This window comes from Ptiloglossa arizonensis, chromosome 8 (assembly GCF_051014685.1).
Source record: "Ptiloglossa arizonensis isolate GNS036 chromosome 8, iyPtiAriz1_principal, whole genome shotgun sequence".
Lineage (NCBI taxonomy): Eukaryota > Metazoa > Arthropoda > Insecta > Hymenoptera > Colletidae > Ptiloglossa > Ptiloglossa arizonensis.
The window spans coordinates 7,563,302-7,580,538 of record NC_135055.1 but is presented as its reverse complement, the minus strand read 5'-3'; the positions used below and the strand labels follow the sequence as shown (position 1 = coordinate 7,580,538).

Below are 17,237 nucleotides of genomic sequence, written 5' to 3'. Positions count from 1 at the left end.
AATTAATGAGATGATTAAAAAATGTGTATTAAAAATAAAAAGCATACTTTATAAATATATTTTAATATTACAACATTATAGCAATATACTTTAAAGTTGAGATCAATATTTATAACATATTGTATTACTTTTTAATATTTACGTGTATATCATTATTTACTTCTACATACAATTTATTTATTTATTTTTTTACTCTACAATAGAAAAATGCCTAAATTGTAAATGTAGAAACAATTAAAGATATTTATGTTTAATAAAGAATTCATATTTCATTAAGATCTACTTATTTACAATTAAGTTAGATTATTTAAATTGATAATTTACATATATTTCACGGAACATATCATGACAGTTTATTTTAACTTGAAGCTTAGCACATAATAAAAAAATTCCTGACAATTTTCTATGTAAGCTATATATCTCTTCAGGTGGAGGGCAAAGTCTGTGATCTAATATTGTTGGAACAAGTGACTGCATTCTGAAATAAATTGATTATAAATATATATGTGTGTGTTTAATGATTATATATATAAATCATCATGCGCGCGTATACACACGCACACACATATTTAAATAAAAATAAAAAATTTGAAACTTAACATAAATTACCGTTTAGTCACATCTTGTCCTCCAAAGTCATAATATTTATGATTTTTATCAAATACTTGTCCTAAAATCATTACTGCATCCACATGAGTTTCTTCCATAATCTAAAATCAGTACAATTGAAATTTATAAATATTAATATGTTTTTTATTCTAAGTATAATTAATGATATTAAGACATTTTTACTTTAGATTCATATCCTGTAAGAAAACCCATTTCTCTGGATAAATTTAAAATTTTATTACGATCACCTTCGCTTGCAGCATAAATTATTTCAATATACTTGTCCATAAATGATTTTTCATACTCACGACATGCACCAAAATCTAATAATATTAACTGAAAATTACGAAAAAAAAAAATAATTATAACAATAACTATAAAACATCCTATTATTAGTGTCACTATATTAAAACATTCCAATACAAACCTGTTTCGTATTAGTATTGTAGAAAAAATTTGACCAATTTGGATCTGTTTGCATATATCGAAAAACAAATAATTCTTTAAGACACAAACGCATTATTAGTTTACAAATATGTTCTCTCGTTTCCACATCCATACTTGTACATTTATCTACTGGTATACCTTCCACCATTTCAGTTGTAAAAACTTGACTTGTGGACAGTTCATCTAAATATTAAATTCAGTAATTATTTTAATATATGCAGTATTAACTTTTCAAATTCATACCTATTACTGCAGGAACATAATATTCTGAATAAGGTTCCACAAGTTTTTTATATTTTCTTGTACATTCTGCTTCTCGTATATAATCAACTTCCCAAGCAAGTTCTCGTTTTGCAACTTCTACTAGATTATCTATAAACATGCCTTTTGGAAAAATATCCCAAACCTATAAAAATTTATTTATTTTTTATTATTTTATTAAAAACAAAAGTGGAAAAAATAAAACATATAATGCATATTAGTACCTTCATTATGCCTACTAAATTCTCAACATCACTTTGAATTCCCATAGCTACACCAGGGTACTGAATTTTAATTGCTACATCCTGACCATTTAATAAAACACCATGATGTACTTGGCCTATAATAGTTTTAAAATACATAATAAATGTTCTTGAAAATGCTTTTTTATTATTTTATTCATTTATTAAAAACAAATATTTACCAATAGAAGCAGCAGCAAATGGTTTATCTTCAAAAGTAATTAATTTGTTTCTCCAATCACGTCCAAGTTCATTCACCAATACTTTCTAAAAATAATTTAATCACATATATATGCACAGTAATTTTAATGCAACTAAAGTGAATTAAATACCTCAACTTGCCATTTTGGCATAAAATCAGCACTCTGTCTAACTCGTTCAAAAACTTTTTGTAATTCAGGATTAATAGTGGCCTCATCTTGAATACTTAAAATTTGTCCAATTTTCAAGGCTGCACCTGGTACAAAACATATATAAAATATATAATTATTAATTTTCAGAAAATAGAATAAATATATTACTGATATTTACCTCTTACTTTACACAAAGTTGAAACTATTCTTTCTGCATTTGCCTTTGTAAGAAACATACTACCAAATGTATCTCCAAGACTTTGTTTTTTTAATCCGAGTGTTCTGCGTGTATACTCTGCTACTGTACCAACACCAAGACCAATTCCTAATGTGCCAAAGCTTACCATTCTCTGTAATCTGGTAGATGGAACTTTTTGTGCCTTTGCATTAGGCAAAAGCTTTGAAACAAAATTCAATTTATCAATACATATAACATACAAATTAAACAAAATGTATATGGTAACTTACAGTTTGCTTTGGTCTAACAGATGGTCTAACTTGAGGTTTCTCTGAGATTGTTTTTATATTTTCCTTTACTTGTCCTGTCAATACCCGATGATCAAGTTTTGGTACATAATTTTGTTCCTCACTTTGATTTTTTATATTTTCTTCGTGCTCTAATTCTAATCTTCTTAAAATTTCTTTATCTTTGTCTGAAAGTTCAATCTTAGGTATCTTATCATCCAATTTGGAAATCGTTTCAATTTTTTCTTTTACGGTTGTATATCTTATTGTTGTAGGTTTATTTCGTTCTTCTTGTGTATTATTCAAACCTTCAGATTTAGTATCCTGTTTTGAATTTATGACATTCATTGCGATTGGTATTTCTTTAGGATCTTTTGCAGGATTATAAACATATAATTTAGTTTTGTTAGATTTTATAAGTTCAGATTGATCCAATGGCATCCCCATTATTTTATTACTTTTTATTTTAACAAATTCCATTATTCCTTTTTCAACAACATTAACTCGTTCTACGACTTCTTTGAGTTCATTTGCTACTTGACCCTGCACATACATGCATAATAGAAAGGAAATTTTAATTTATGTTTATAAAAGTAATTTAAATAATAACATGCAATGTACAACAATTTATAAAAAATAGTGTATTATGTTACAGACAAATGTAATTGTCTTCATTGGTTATTACATTAATATTTTATTTACTTTTGCAACTTACAGGAACCTTACTTGGTTCTATATTATTAAATTTCTTTATACCATCCACTAGACATTTCTCTGCAACAGTTAAACTTGATGTCTGTACTAAATGTTTAACTGCATCTCCTTGATGCTTTACGATGGCATTAGTTACTATTGTAATTCCTCTGAGTACACCAATGATATCAGACTTCCAAGGTTGAGACATTTCTGTGATGAACTATAAACTGTTTAAAGATTTATTTTAACAACTTTTTAAGTATAAATTAAGGAAATATTAATTTTATTTTATTTATACTGTATTTTAGTTTTAATGTTATCCCTTTTTAATAAAAACGCATTAAATAATTACCGTGAAGCTACTTATAAGGAGTATTATGAACACAGAAAATTACGTACTGGAATATAAATAGTAATGTCTATAACGCGTATTTAAAATAAATGCAAACCTTGAAATGCACAAATAAGGTTATAGTAAAATGCGTCAGTATGTTTTACTTTTAAAGTTTCGGTAATAAATTAATGTAATTTTTACATAGTAATAGTTCTTCGTAATGTTCAGTATAAATTTGTTAAATACTAACATATTTCAGAAACATGTTATAAAACAACTTTTATATTACGAATATATAATGCAATCTTTCTTAGAATTTCACGAGCACATGTATCCATCCTGAATAAGGAAGATATAAGTATAATTTAATATTAAGATATACATCATATGTTAAATTTGTTCAATTTAATTTTATTAATATTTTAACAGTATTTTTTACTTTTTAATATAATTATAAATAATTAAAACAGAGTTTCTAATTTTCAAAATGGGATAGATACAAATGAAAAAAATTGTTGTTTTAAATAAATAATGAATATTTATTATATGGTACAAATAACATTACACGAAAATTTTACAGTTAGTAATATAATCTATTAATACTGATATTAAAGTTTATCAATAATTCATAGGGTAACATTTTACTTAGATTACGGTTTGCAATCGTCGCGACGTGGATTGTACTCAATTTGTAGGAATTTTATTACCGTTACCGTTCCATTTAAATTATAATATTTGTTTAAATTCTTCCTAGTTTGTAATTGATTTATTTTAAAAATTTTTGAGTTTAGTTCTTTTCACAGGTGTTCAATTGAATTAAAATCTGGAAATTAGGGAGGTATATGTATTATATGGGAAACATTATAAGTAAACTGAGGTCATTATAAATAGACTGCTGAATTAAATGTGACTTATTTGAGGTCGTTTGGTAAAAGTTGTAGCCCTCTAAAATCTCAAATTTTTTAGCACTAATTTTTAAATTGTTTTTTGAAATATTTAAATACATAAATTATATTCCTTCAATTATGTATAAATTTTTTGTCTTTTTAGCATTCATATACCTTCATATCATTACAGACCAGTCAACACTTTTGACACTGTCTTGGAGATTTTCTTTATTAAATGTCATTTCTGATTTTTGCCACATGTTTTTCTCTCCATAAAATTGAGAAACTCTATTTGCTTGTCCATAAATATTATTTTTTCTTAAAATGAAACCAGCTAATTTACATATTTTTTTGTAAATTGCAGTCTTTTCCTTCTGTTAGTTTTACTTACAAGTGGTTTGCATTTAATAGTACACACATGAAAAGTATTTCTATGTTACGTTCGACACACAGTTTCTACACACACATCAGTTTCAGTAAATTCTTTTAAATCTTTTGCAATACTTATTGCACTAATACTAGAATTTGTTTTTAATTTTCACAAAATAAAACTTTTATGGCTGATTACTAACTTATTCAGTTGCCCCATACAAGGTTCATTGACACATTGTTCATCTTTATATCTCTTTACAATATATTGTATCATAAAATGTAGATTTCTGGTATTTGAAATTTGTCTTAATTTATTTTTATCGTTTAATTAAATTTATAATAATTTATCATTCCTTGATAGTTGTTTGTCTTCATTTTTGATTCCTATTTATTTTGAAACTTATTTTAACACTGATATAATCCCACTCTTTATGAAAACTTTACTGAGACCTTCGAATGTTGAAAATTGACATTTAAATATTTTAACAAAAAACAAAACAGGAAACAAAAAGATTGACAAATTTACAAATTTAATGTTTTTATGAAACATTATACAGATATAAATATTTACCATTTTCCTACGACTATTATAATCGGGGATGTCCCTAGATTTAATTTAATATTTATTTGTCAAATTGTTATAAAATTCAATATTAATAAAGTGAAAATTACAACACTGAGTCAAAAAACATGAGAAACGACAATTTTAGAAAAAAAAATTGTACTGAAATTATCAAAAGAAGGAAATTCGTATTCCACAGCAACCGAAATAATAAATAAAGTCAATGTAGGCTAAGAACTATAATTAAACGGTTTTCAGACAAAGAAAATGTAACAAATTTTCCGTCAAGCGATCGTCCGTTAAAGTTAACAGATGGAGATGAAAGGAAGATTACCAAAATAGTAAAAAGAAATCCTAGAATTACCTCTACTAGTGACATAAATAAAAAATGAAAATTATGTAAAAGTACACCCTATAACTATTCGAAGGATTCTTAAAAGTACTAAATACAATTTAAGAGTAGGTAGAAAAAAACCATTGATTAATAAATTTAATAGAACAAAAAAGATTAGAGTTTAAGAAAACATATTTATTTAGAATAAAATACTTTTTTCAGACAAAACTAAATATGATATTTTCGAATTTGATTATTTTTATATCTGAAACCAAGTAAAAATATAACGAAAATGTAATAGTGAGTTGGATCTAAATAATATCGTGCCAATTATTAAACATGGAAGTGGTAATATATTAATATGGAAATGTACGAGTTCCTTTGGACTGGAAGACTTGTTTTTATAAATAATGTAATAGACAAACATGTATATTTAAATATTATGAAGCAAAACGTAAAGAAAAATGTGCAGAAATTAAATCTCGAAGAAAATTAGTACTTCCTGCACGATCATGAACCAAAACATACTGCTTACATTGTTCGTCAATGGATAAGTTTTAATATACCTCTTACATTACCAACTTCTTCATCTTTAAATTTAAATCCAAACGAGCACATTCAGAATTAAAGAGAAGATTAGAGAGAAGAAAATACTATTTTCGTACAAACAATTACAATATGCAATTTCAAAAGAATGAAATGAAATAGATTCGGAAATAACACGAAATTTAGTACATTCGATCCCTAATCGGTTAAAAAGTATAATAAAACAAAAAAATTTACAAACAAAATATTAATTTAAATATTACATTAAGATACATAATACAATAGTAATTATGCCAATATTTTTGATTCTATAAAAACAGTTTGCAATGTACATTTTTTTGGTCACTAATTATAGATAATTTAGATTCTTAAGACAGTATTTTGAAACAAGATTTTATAGAATATCATTCCTTTTTTCCAATTTATACGCGATTTTATTATAAAACACAGCCTGTGTCAATACTTTTGTTCGATACTGTATGTAGGTTAGTCGTAACGAAGTTAAATGCAATTTGAATCTATAAAAAAATGATAAAGATGATTTCAAAATGGAACTTAACTCAAAGAATTTCTAAAATTGTATCAGCCTCTTGAAATTGAACTGATCGATGTAATTCATATTTCGGAATAATAATTATTTAAGATTATTGTGATGTGATCATAATATACGCACCACCTTGTATAAATATATGTGATCTTCGGTTGGCCGAGCAAAGTTTAAAGTATTTACTACTTGATCCTCCTTAGAAAAATTTTCCGACTGCTGGTGTACACCATTCATTAACAACCTTTTTATCATTATTTAAGAAATTACAGAACTTGTATAATTTAAGAACATCATTACTTAATATATTATTTCATCCACGAGGTACATATTTGAGCAAGGCTCAAATGTTTAATACATTGTACAAGGTGCATTTGAAAATTCACCTGCATTAAAGATCACAAAAATAAACCTTACATGACGCATGTTGTTCAAACATCTTTATGAACAAAAATTGGCAAGCTTTAAATCTTACTATCACTTTTCAGTTTTTATATTTATCAATACCTTAAAAGCTCTACAATAACTTATTTTATATACATAGTATATATTTTTTTTGTTATATCTTGATATAACTACAAAAACAAAAAGTTTATTATCAACAAATTCTAAACATTTTAAGATCATTTTTAACGATCTTCTGTAAAATTGAAGCTAAAACCACCTTCTATGGATTAATCATTGATTGCAAGTATATTTTATGTATGAACCTTGAGGTAGTCTCAATAAAGAAAAAAAGTAATATACAAAAATTGAAAAGTATCAATGGAAATATTTATAAAAGTGTAATTTACTTCATGCATATATTTAATATATTTAATATATACATATTATTGTATACAAGATCATATGCTTGAAAATTCATAGAACTCCTACAAAACAATGTTCTGCAAAAGTCATTTTTAGAATCCCTAACAATGTTAATCTTTTTCTTAATGTTTATTCAATTTTTATATCGAAAGAGACCACCTCAACAGGTTTAGTGTCAGGTTTTGAGAAATTTTTCAACAAGAAAATTAACTTTACAACAAAATTGAGTGCAAAGAACTAACACTCAGTAAAATTAGATAACATTTGGTTGATCTGGAATAAGTGAAGCAAAAAATGTGCTAAAGAATGTCCAAGTGAAAGCAAGTGCACCAGGTCTCTCTTCTTCGTGTTCTTCATTTGCATTTGTTCTTGCTTCTGCTTGTATCGTTGGTACTTGACCATTTTGTTGTTGTGGTACAGGTTGAGGGCCCACAGCTTCATTTTGCCATATTTGATTATTATTATCTACTCGATCTACTCGACCATTATCAAACAATGGAATAGGATGACCTCGGAAGAAACCAATCTGATGTCTACAAAGCATTCGACTTATTAGATTCTTTTTATATCGTATTTGTATACGATATAAGTATGTGAACTTACAGATACATTACAAAGCCAAGAAATGTAACAATAAAAAATCTTAGCGGAGATGAGTAAAAATATACTATACTGAAAAGAATAATAATTTTGGATAGCATATAAAAGAAATCTAGCCAATCTCTATTAAATGCACCATCGTCTAGAGCAGCATTAATATCTGGATCTTGAGCAGCAGGCTGTTGCTGCTCATCACCTACATTATTATTATTATTATTGTTGTTGTTATTATTATTATTGTTATTGTTATTATTATTATTATTATTATTTGTATTATTCATATGTTGATTTTGAACACTATCATTTGTATTGACATTCATTTGTTGAACATATGGAATGCTAGTCCGTACTTGGATTCTTTGTGCTGCCATTCTATAACAAAACACATTGTCATATTGCATGTATTTCAAACCTTTTGTCATTAAAGGGGGAAAAACAATAGAAATAATAATGATAATATCACTTACAATTGCATATACTGTGTAAAATAATGTGTATATGCCTGTTGCATCCAAGCCATTTGTTGATTATTCCGTGGATCAAAATATTGTTGAGTGGAGTATAATTGTGTAGGAGAGTGTTGCATGACAACATTATTAATATCCTGACTCTGATTTTGTATACCATTTGCAATATTTAATCTTATTTGTGCTAATGTAATTCTTGGGTGATCTGTATGTTCTGTATCTTGCTCAGATGTCACTTTATTTGTAGTTGCTTTCTGCACAACTAAATGGACTGTATAAGTTTGATCTTCCTGTCCATCATATTGTCTTAAAACATCTTTCAAACATGTGGAATCGTTTAATAGTTGGCCAGAGTATATAAGTTTTTGACTGGCTTGTTCCTAAGAACATGAATTAATTGTAAACACAATTTTCTTATTTATTGCAACTATATAAAACTGTATTTTGTGTGATTTATTAAACATTATCTATAAATTTGTTGTGGTTTTATAGTTGTGGAAATAAACAGTGTCTAAGTAAATTATAATCAATACAAATGAAGATTATAAACTTATCTGATTTTGAACGGGTAGAGAAATGCAATAACATATACGATTAGCAATAATTAAATTATAATCATTGTAGTCTATTTATAAAAAACTTAATGCTATAAAGCATTCTTGTTTGAAGATATCCAAAGCAAGAAAAACTTGTGATTTTATATTTCTTTTAATCGATAGTGGAAAATAATACATTATACTTTCACCGAAAATCATCAGACTACAGCTTTCACACGACCGATTTCACAAATAAAAGTAACGAAACTCACTGGTTTACTAGGATAAACTTCAGATAGATATTCTTTTAATCGACCAATGGTCCATCCGATATCACATTTTACAATTTGATCTTTAATTTGCTGATTTGGTGCTTTTATTATTAATTCAACTGCAGCCTCCTCCATTATCACAAAAGTTATGCTTTTGCGTTTCTCTTGATCAGCTGTCTTTTACTGTCAATTACACGAACAGTATTAATTAATAATGCTACCGAAGCAAATTGATATTTCCGTGGCCTGAGCTTTTACAATGTGTTATCTTATTTATTAAATCAGTCTCTTTATTTGCACAAACTTCTTCGAATATTATATATTTGGACACCGACTACAGAAATTCATTGCCGATACAGTACGCTATGAAACATAAACGGACATTTAATCGCTGATATATTTTGTAAGCGTCACTAAATGGAATCACATATTTGGCGACTTGTCATTGGTCATAGATTACGATTTATTTATGATTCGATAAAACCCAATCTTCAAGTACGTTTCCATCGTTTATATTCTATACTTATGCCGGTATCGCAATCCATATAGTCGTTCATGTTCATGAAAATTGCATTATAACTATAGTTTGGCGCCAATAGTGGTTGGCAGTTAATTATAACTATTATAAGAGTCGCCTTTCAATTGTGTTTGAATTTGAATTAAAATAAGTTTACATATAATGAAATGTAAGTATTGTTTTGTTTCTTTATTTTATTTTATGAAAATTTCATTCTTTAGGATTTCTCGGTTTAGTCTCTATCTAGATATTATTGTATTGCGAAGAGTGAATAACGAAAACTATTGAGTATATAATTTGCAGTCGTTAAATATTTAACCTTAAATGGTATATGTATTTTCCAATTATTTATATCATATTGATATTCTCCAAGATTTTAAATTTAATTATTAATATATTTATAACATTTACTACTACACTAAGAACCTTGTTTGGATCTTGATAATGGAAATACTTTCTTAAAGATCCTTCTTTTTAATTAAAGTATTTTGGTTTATATTTTCTAGGGATACCTCTAAATCTATTAGAAGAAGCTTAAGACGGTCTTCTGTAAGTACATTTATATTGAGGTCTTCCCATATCATCATTTGACACCAATGAGAACCTTTTGTGAAGTATAAATATTAGACAGAGTGAGATAGATTTGCAGTAGAAGGCAGGAAAATTATGTATATCACAAAATTATTTCATGTAATGTAAACATTTGATTTTATTTTAAAGAATTGTTAAATACATATTAAAGAAATAAATTTTTATTAATTTGTAGCAATAAGTTTGTCAAGAATTTCTTAATGTACTTGCAAAATGATAACATTAAATTGTTTCTCATATTCAGACACTGTTTATAAGAGATTAATTATTTTATATCATTAATTCTTATTATCGCTTTATATAGAGTCTGGAATAGAAAACCTTGATTATATAAAATATTTGTATTATTTTTATGCAGAGGAAAATGTATATCAAAGTTTTATGGTCCAAGGAAGGATGTATTATGGTAGTTACAGCATCAGTTTTTTTTCTTGAAGTCAAGCCATAGAGAAATTCACAAGTTGAATGCATTTTTTCAAATGGTACTTCATACTTTTTTGTCCTTAGTATGGTAGGAATCAAACATTGCATAGTGCAGTTTCTAGTTTCAACTGTTTCTTTCCCACAAAGCATATTTACATTGTTGGGACATACAGTGTCAAGACATACATGACACTGTTGCATTCACACGACAATGAGAGAATCACAAAAGTTTCATGAGACTTGGCTTAAACAGTGCTCATTTAAACAATTTCAACAAATACAAGATTACAAGAGGTTACAGAAAATGTGAGGCATTGTATGATCTGCTGTGACTTTCAATGATCTGGAACATTCTAATGCATTGAAATTGTCTAAATAGCTACTATCACTCTAGAGCTAGAAAAATTTTAAGACCTATTTAAACAAATCAAGTTGATCTTGAGATTTCTTGTATACTTTCATCCAAAAAAAACTGATGCTATCACAATACATTCTTCTTTGTGTAGAAAACTCTTACGTACAACATTTTTTTCTGTGATTAAATATAATGGAAAGAGTTTTTGTCTCATCTTGTATATTGTTATATGATTATAAGGGTGTAATGTCACTTAATTTAATAAGTAGAAATTTAAGCTTTATTTATTTTTTTAAACTTCAACTAATTGATTTTACAATATACGTAGATCCTTAAGGCTTCTAAACCACAACAGAGTTTAAATTTTGATGACTCATTATCCACTGACATTAGTCCTGCAACTACAACAAAAATTAAAAGGCGTGTCAGTTTTGCAGAGAAAAAGCATGTCAAGTGAGTTACTTGTTTTTTGTGTATAAATTATTTTTTAAAGTTTTTGTTGTGCAATTGGACAATTAATTAATAGTATGAAATTTATTGTATAGAAAGTTTTGTAATTCTGTGGAGCAAGGGACTGTATGGGACAATACATATGAAGAACATGATTTAAGCAATCTAAAAATACCGTGCCCTAATAATGAAAAGAATTGTGATATTCATGATGATCTCATTTGTATTAATTCTGAAACTGTTGAGAAATGTAGTATGCAAGAAAATAGCGTACAATTGGCATCCAATAAAGTAATTCATGAAGATCTGAATGTAGAAAATTGTACTATGAACTTTACAGATACAGTAGAAAAACTTTTACCTAATGCATCTTCAGTTATACTTCCTAGTACAGTGAAACAGAAAAATGGATCTATTTTTGCAACCAATTTACAGTTGTGCAGTGATAATCATACGCATAAAAGTATTACTGTATATGAGGAATCTAATAAAAACACACCTAACAAAATTTCAAACTCTCAGAAATCAAATATAAATAATGTCAGTTACAATAACATGAATACTACATCTGTTAAAGATACACATATGAATTTAACTAATATTGTTTGTAATCTTGTACATGTTGATACAGATTGTATACAGGATAATGAATTAAGAAACACACATGAAAATATCTCATTGGAATTAACAGAAGTTGTTCCAGCATCAATGAATATTTGTAGAAATGTTATTCAGAATGAGAATCATTTGCACAAGCAAAATATTGAAAAATATAATACAACAATGGAAAAAAAAATAGATCAAAGTATATCAATGGAATCAAACATAGCAATATTACCTGTTCTTAAACCTACTGATAATGTTTCAATGGAAATAACTGCAGCAGTATCGACTATGCTAAAAGAAAATTGTTGTTCAAATTCAGTGACATCTGATAACGATAAGGGAATTACAATTTTCAATGATGAATCAATGGAGATTACCAATGCTGTGAAAATAAATACTTATGTAAATATGTCATGTGGGGATAAAGTATCTGATGGATTGTCAATTATAAAAGTATCACAATGTAAATGTAATATATATGATGATGAAAAGACTATGGAAATGATTGAAACAGAACCAGTCAATATGCAGTGTGATACAAATCTTTATGAAACATCAGAAAATCTTAATAAAATCACAACATATACCAATGAGGAGATGGAATGCACTGCAGCTTTAACATCAATACATGAAGTATATCCAAATAATTTAAAAAATAATAAATCTGACCAAAATACCTCTTATATTTATCAAAATTCTCATAATTCAATATTAAATAGCTGTAAAAACGACGCTATGGTAAATTCAATATCAGACAGAACCAAGATTTTTCATAATACGTCAATGGTAACTACAGCTGTGGTATCATCACTGAATATGAAAGGTACTTGTGAAAAAGAAATAGAATGTGAATCAAATTTTAATAATCAAGAGTTGGGTAAAGCTTTGTTATTTCCAAACATTCCTGTGGAAATTACACAAGCCATGCCAGTGTTACAGAGTGATTTTCAAGTAAACAGTTCTATAGTGAATGCCATTGAAGTTGAGCAATTAGTGTCATCTGAAAAATTTGAAAATAATCTACCTCATGATTCTTTAAATCAAACTACTGTACTTAATGATACTATTTTAAAAAATATTTCTACTTCAATGATTCCTTCTTCATTAGAATCACATATATGTTTAGATAAAAAGGATTCAAGAAATTTAGAAGATAGTCTTACTAATGAATCTAGATTAAATAAAGTTCAGAATTCTGTAAATAATAGAATTAGCATGACCATGCATAACTCAATAAAAGAAAATACTTGTGTTCTAGCTGTGAAAGAAACTAACATGGAAACAGCTTGTCCTACCATTAATTCTGAATCAATTAATTTTGTAGCTTCAAAGATAAATCAAAGAAAAATGTCTACGACACAACTGTGTACTGATCATTCTTTTACAAGCAATAGTAGGGAAAATATTAAACTTTCAGAAATGAATAATGATGTACAAGAGAAAAATGATTTTAATGATCAAGAAAAATGTTCGTTAATGGAACAAAGTTTTATACTTTGCAATGGAAATTGGGAGGAGTTGGAATCAATTAAACCACCATCATTTATTTGCTTAGATGAAAGTACATCTGTAAATTCTACTTGCGATCAGAATATCAATACAAACACGTATTGTTTTTCAGAAAGTGTTAACAGATCTAAAGTAAATGAATATGAAAATATTTCGACTGTTAAATGTCATTATCAGAACTGCAATTCAGTGCAAAACAATCAGGTAAACGAAGTAGAAGTAAATGCAAATAATGAACCAGATAGTTTGAGACTTGAAACCAATGATCAAGCACAAATTAATGAAAGTGCAATGAACACAAAACCGAAAGAAAGTTTAAAACCCCATGATTCTTCTGTAGAAAATGAAATTTCTATTGAATTAAATCATTTTTCTTCGTTAATAAAGGAATTGAGAGTTTATGCAAAAAGGTACACAAAATTGAAATATTATGTTCATACTTCCTCTTCATTAAATAATTCTTACGATAACCTTTTTAGTGATGAAATTATTTGGGATGTATACCATGAAAATATTGAAAGAGAAATGTTCATAATTGGTTTTATATCTTGTTCACTGTTAGTAGTAGTATTTTTAAAGGATGATACTAACGTTACAAGTGTTCAGCTTATTAAAGATATTAAGATAATTTCTCGTCTTGCAGGTGAGTTCAAAGAAGAATTAATGCAAAAATATTGATTAACATTAATTAATATATTTTTAAAGAAACAAATAATAAAATTCAATTAAAAATATTCTTTTCTCTAGATGATGCAGATGTGTTAATAAGCATAGTTCATAAGATAATCTTAGAAAAACTGGATGCTCAGGAATTGATGAACCTTTATAAAAATAATAAAGATATTTTGCCAATGTTAGACTATGTTTCAAAAGAAGTAAAACTAGTTATGGACTTTATGTTTGATTTAAAACATTTAGACAATTTAAATTTAATGGACATAAGTCACAATAGGTAACAAATTACAAAAAATATAATACATCATTAACTTTCATATTGGATGCAGCATTCATTCCTTTTTTTGTTATAGCATATCTTTCGTTTCATTCACTAAAAGGATGGAGATTATATTGAAGATCACAGTAAATATTAAACCATTTGAGAAGATTGAATCTCAAGACATCTCTGTCCAGTGTCTATTAGGTTCAGTAAGGTTAGTTTATACATTCGTTTCATGAACAATAATAAAATTCTTTTAATCGCAACTTCATTACTTTTGCAGAGAGGAAGATATTATAAAATTGTTATCAAATATAAAAAGGGATAATAGATTCTTACGTAGGTATATGAGTGATGTGAGAGATTATATATATGTGATAGAACAGTCCAGTACATTAATAGATCTTCTGTGAAGATCAATGTTGAAGTGCAATATTTTTACTATGAAATTTAATCTTTTTTTGATAATATTGTGTAGATTTTATAGATTCAAAACAATGAGATTAGTAGAACCGTGCAAAATCCTTGTGTCAAGAAAAATCATAAACTTTTAGTACTTTTTAATATGAGGTCTCATTTTAGAAATATTTTAGTCATTCAAATGTTAGTAATTAACTACATAAAATGAAAAGTATAGAAAAGTAATAATGTTATAAAATTAATATTTTGTCATTTTTCTAAGAATTTAAAAAGTGATTAATAGTGAATATAAGCATAAGAAATTGTTTATGCCTTTTTACGTTTCTTACAAACTTATGGAATTGATCAGCTTAGCAACTGAAAAAATTAATATTCTAGGAATAATAAGTGGAACAAAATGTATTATTGTGTTATTTATTATTTTCAAACAAAAAAATGTTCAAGAAAAAATAGTTATTACATTAACTATTATTGTTATTAATATTTTCATTCACAGCATTTAATGTTTCATTGCCTCGATTTGTATGTAAATATTTGTAACAATCAGTGGAATATATTGTAATAAATCCATCATACCTTTTCTTTTGTCTTTTGTTAGCGATCTTTCAGAAGAGTACAATAAAGGTTTAATCACTAGTTTGGCATGTGTCCTTTAAAAGTTATTTAAAATGTAAATTATTGGGTTGTTCGGAAAGTCATTTCGTTTTCCAAAATGGAGAATATATAATTTAATAAAATGTTTATACACTCTAAAAAAATTGTGTTTGATTTTCACCAAAAAAAACGAAATGACTTTCCGAACAACCTAATAAATTTTGTTGAAAGTACATTATAACAATAATTTTCTTTCACTTGTTCTATTTCTTAAATATTGCATTTTTCCATATGAAGTTGGCACATTTTTTTAATCTTTAAATTCGAATTTAAATAATTCGATTTTTATTTTCTGGAAATAAATAATGTCTTTGTTCAAAAGTGATTTACTCGTTGCATTTCCTAGTACATTGGATATTACATATCGCGATATTCAATTGCAGATATATGTCCATTTCTATTTTGATAGTGCATTCCTTTAAATCTTTCAGGTTTCTCAACATTTCGTGAAACTTCTTAGGATTATGATTTCGTTTCTGTCCTCTATTTGAATTACTAGATATATGGAAAATATCCAAATGATTAAATACGTGTTCATCGTTTGAATCCGATGAAGAGTTTAAATAAATACTCTTCATGGATTATCATCCATGATCTTACACATCGAAATTACAAGCCACTTTGAAGACTAAATAAACAAACACAAAGAATATCAATAACAATACACCTCAATTATTAATGCGAACAATCATTGAAACCATATACGGTATGCCATCTCTCGATAGTAAATAGACTTATAGAAGTAAAGCCATTTGTTTTTCAAAAAACTAGACACTAACCTCGTGTTCAGATAATGAAATCAAAAAATTTACAAAAAGTTTGATTAATTGATTTAGCATCTAATTGGCTCATTCAATGAATATTTACATCCAAAGACAAATAAATTTCAAGTTAGACTAGAGATCGATTATTTAGACATCGATAAACATTTGTGATCCTTTCGATAGTATCGTATGAACAATAGCTTTTTACAGAATTATATGATTTTTTGCTTTGTTTTTTAAAAGCGGGCGTCGCCGGTAATTATAATCATAACAATCCTTGCTTTTTAATATCGACAAACTTAGTACCGATTAGTATACAGAATATATTATTCTAGAAATATTATTATATATCTTTTTATTTTCACGTAAATTGTACAATGTGTATTATAAATATTAAAATATGAATTTTACCAGTGCTTTTAATATTATATTCATGTAAAGAAATTTATTTTACGTTGAATTGAATTAAGTTTTCGGAGATAAATATTACTCAATTGTACATTTTGATACAAATTGTGCAAACAAATTTCATTTAAAAATACGAGAATCTAGAAAGTTTTATTTAAATTTGAACACCTCGAACCCCACAAGGGACAACCTGTGCTACCTAAATGATTTGAAGCGACTACTAGAATCGTGTTCGCTAGATGCAGACATCATCTTCTATTGTGCTT

General features: G+C 26.9%; 3 protein-coding genes across 9 annotated transcripts; 1 reads left to right on the top strand and 2 right to left on the bottom strand.

Annotated features, from left to right (window-relative positions):
* Positions 1-167: 167 nt before the first annotated feature.
* Positions 168-5,356, bottom strand: Coq8 (ubiquinone biosynthesis protein COQ8, mitochondrial). 5 transcript variants are annotated; one of them, XR_012992912.1, is made up of 13 exons: positions 3,426-3,546; positions 3,093-3,300; positions 2,381-2,920; positions 2,091-2,310; positions 1,892-2,016; positions 1,742-1,826; positions 1,542-1,657; positions 1,300-1,462; positions 1,037-1,239; positions 918-945; positions 793-826; positions 610-710; positions 338-478 (listed from the first exon to the last, which is right to left on the bottom strand). XR_012992912.1 is itself a non-coding variant. In XM_076317878.1 (12 exons), the coding sequence occupies exons 2-12, from the start codon at positions 3,279-3,281 to the stop codon at positions 304-306; spliced, it is 2,070 nt and encodes a 689-aa protein (XP_076173993.1). In that variant the 5' UTR covers positions 3,282-3,300; positions 5,238-5,356; the 3' UTR covers positions 168-303. The 5 variants fall into 5 exon arrangements, 4 of the variants coding, with proteins under 4 accessions (XP_076173993.1, XP_076173992.1, XP_076173991.1 ...); XM_076317878.1 differs by lacking the exon at positions 3,426-3,546 and adding an exon at positions 5,238-5,356 and having other exon boundaries at positions 168-478; positions 793-945; XM_076317877.1 differs by lacking the exon at positions 3,426-3,546 and adding an exon at positions 3,658-3,746 and having other exon boundaries at positions 168-478; positions 793-945.
* Positions 5,357-6,935: 1,579 nt separating this feature from the next.
* Herp (Homocysteine-induced endoplasmic reticulum protein) lies at positions 6,936-9,789 on the bottom strand. Its single transcript, XM_076317815.1, has 4 exons — positions 9,338-9,789; positions 8,530-8,909; positions 8,066-8,434; positions 6,936-7,995 (listed from the first exon to the last, which is right to left on the bottom strand). The coding sequence occupies exons 1-4, from the start codon at positions 9,470-9,472 to the stop codon at positions 7,716-7,718; spliced, it is 1,164 nt and encodes a 387-aa protein (XP_076173930.1). The 5' UTR covers positions 9,473-9,789; the 3' UTR covers positions 6,936-7,715.
* Positions 9,790-9,960: 171 nt separating this feature from the next.
* On the top strand, positions 9,961-15,373 carry LOC143150090 (uncharacterized). 3 transcript variants are annotated; one of them, XM_076318121.1, is made up of 9 exons: positions 9,961-10,023; positions 10,361-10,403; positions 11,552-11,676; positions 11,769-13,102; positions 13,538-14,198; positions 14,268-14,431; positions 14,536-14,740; positions 14,817-14,939; positions 15,009-15,373. In XM_076318121.1, coding segments are annotated over exons 1-9 (2,787 nt in total). In that variant the 5' UTR covers positions 9,961-10,021; the 3' UTR covers positions 15,139-15,373. The 3 variants fall into 3 exon arrangements, with proteins under 3 accessions (XP_076174236.1, XP_076174234.1, XP_076174235.1); XM_076318119.1 differs by having other exon boundaries at positions 11,769-14,198; XM_076318120.1 differs by lacking the exons at positions 9,961-10,023; positions 10,361-10,403 and adding an exon at positions 10,509-10,544 and having other exon boundaries at positions 11,769-14,198.
* Positions 15,374-17,237: the final 1,864 nt, after the last annotated feature.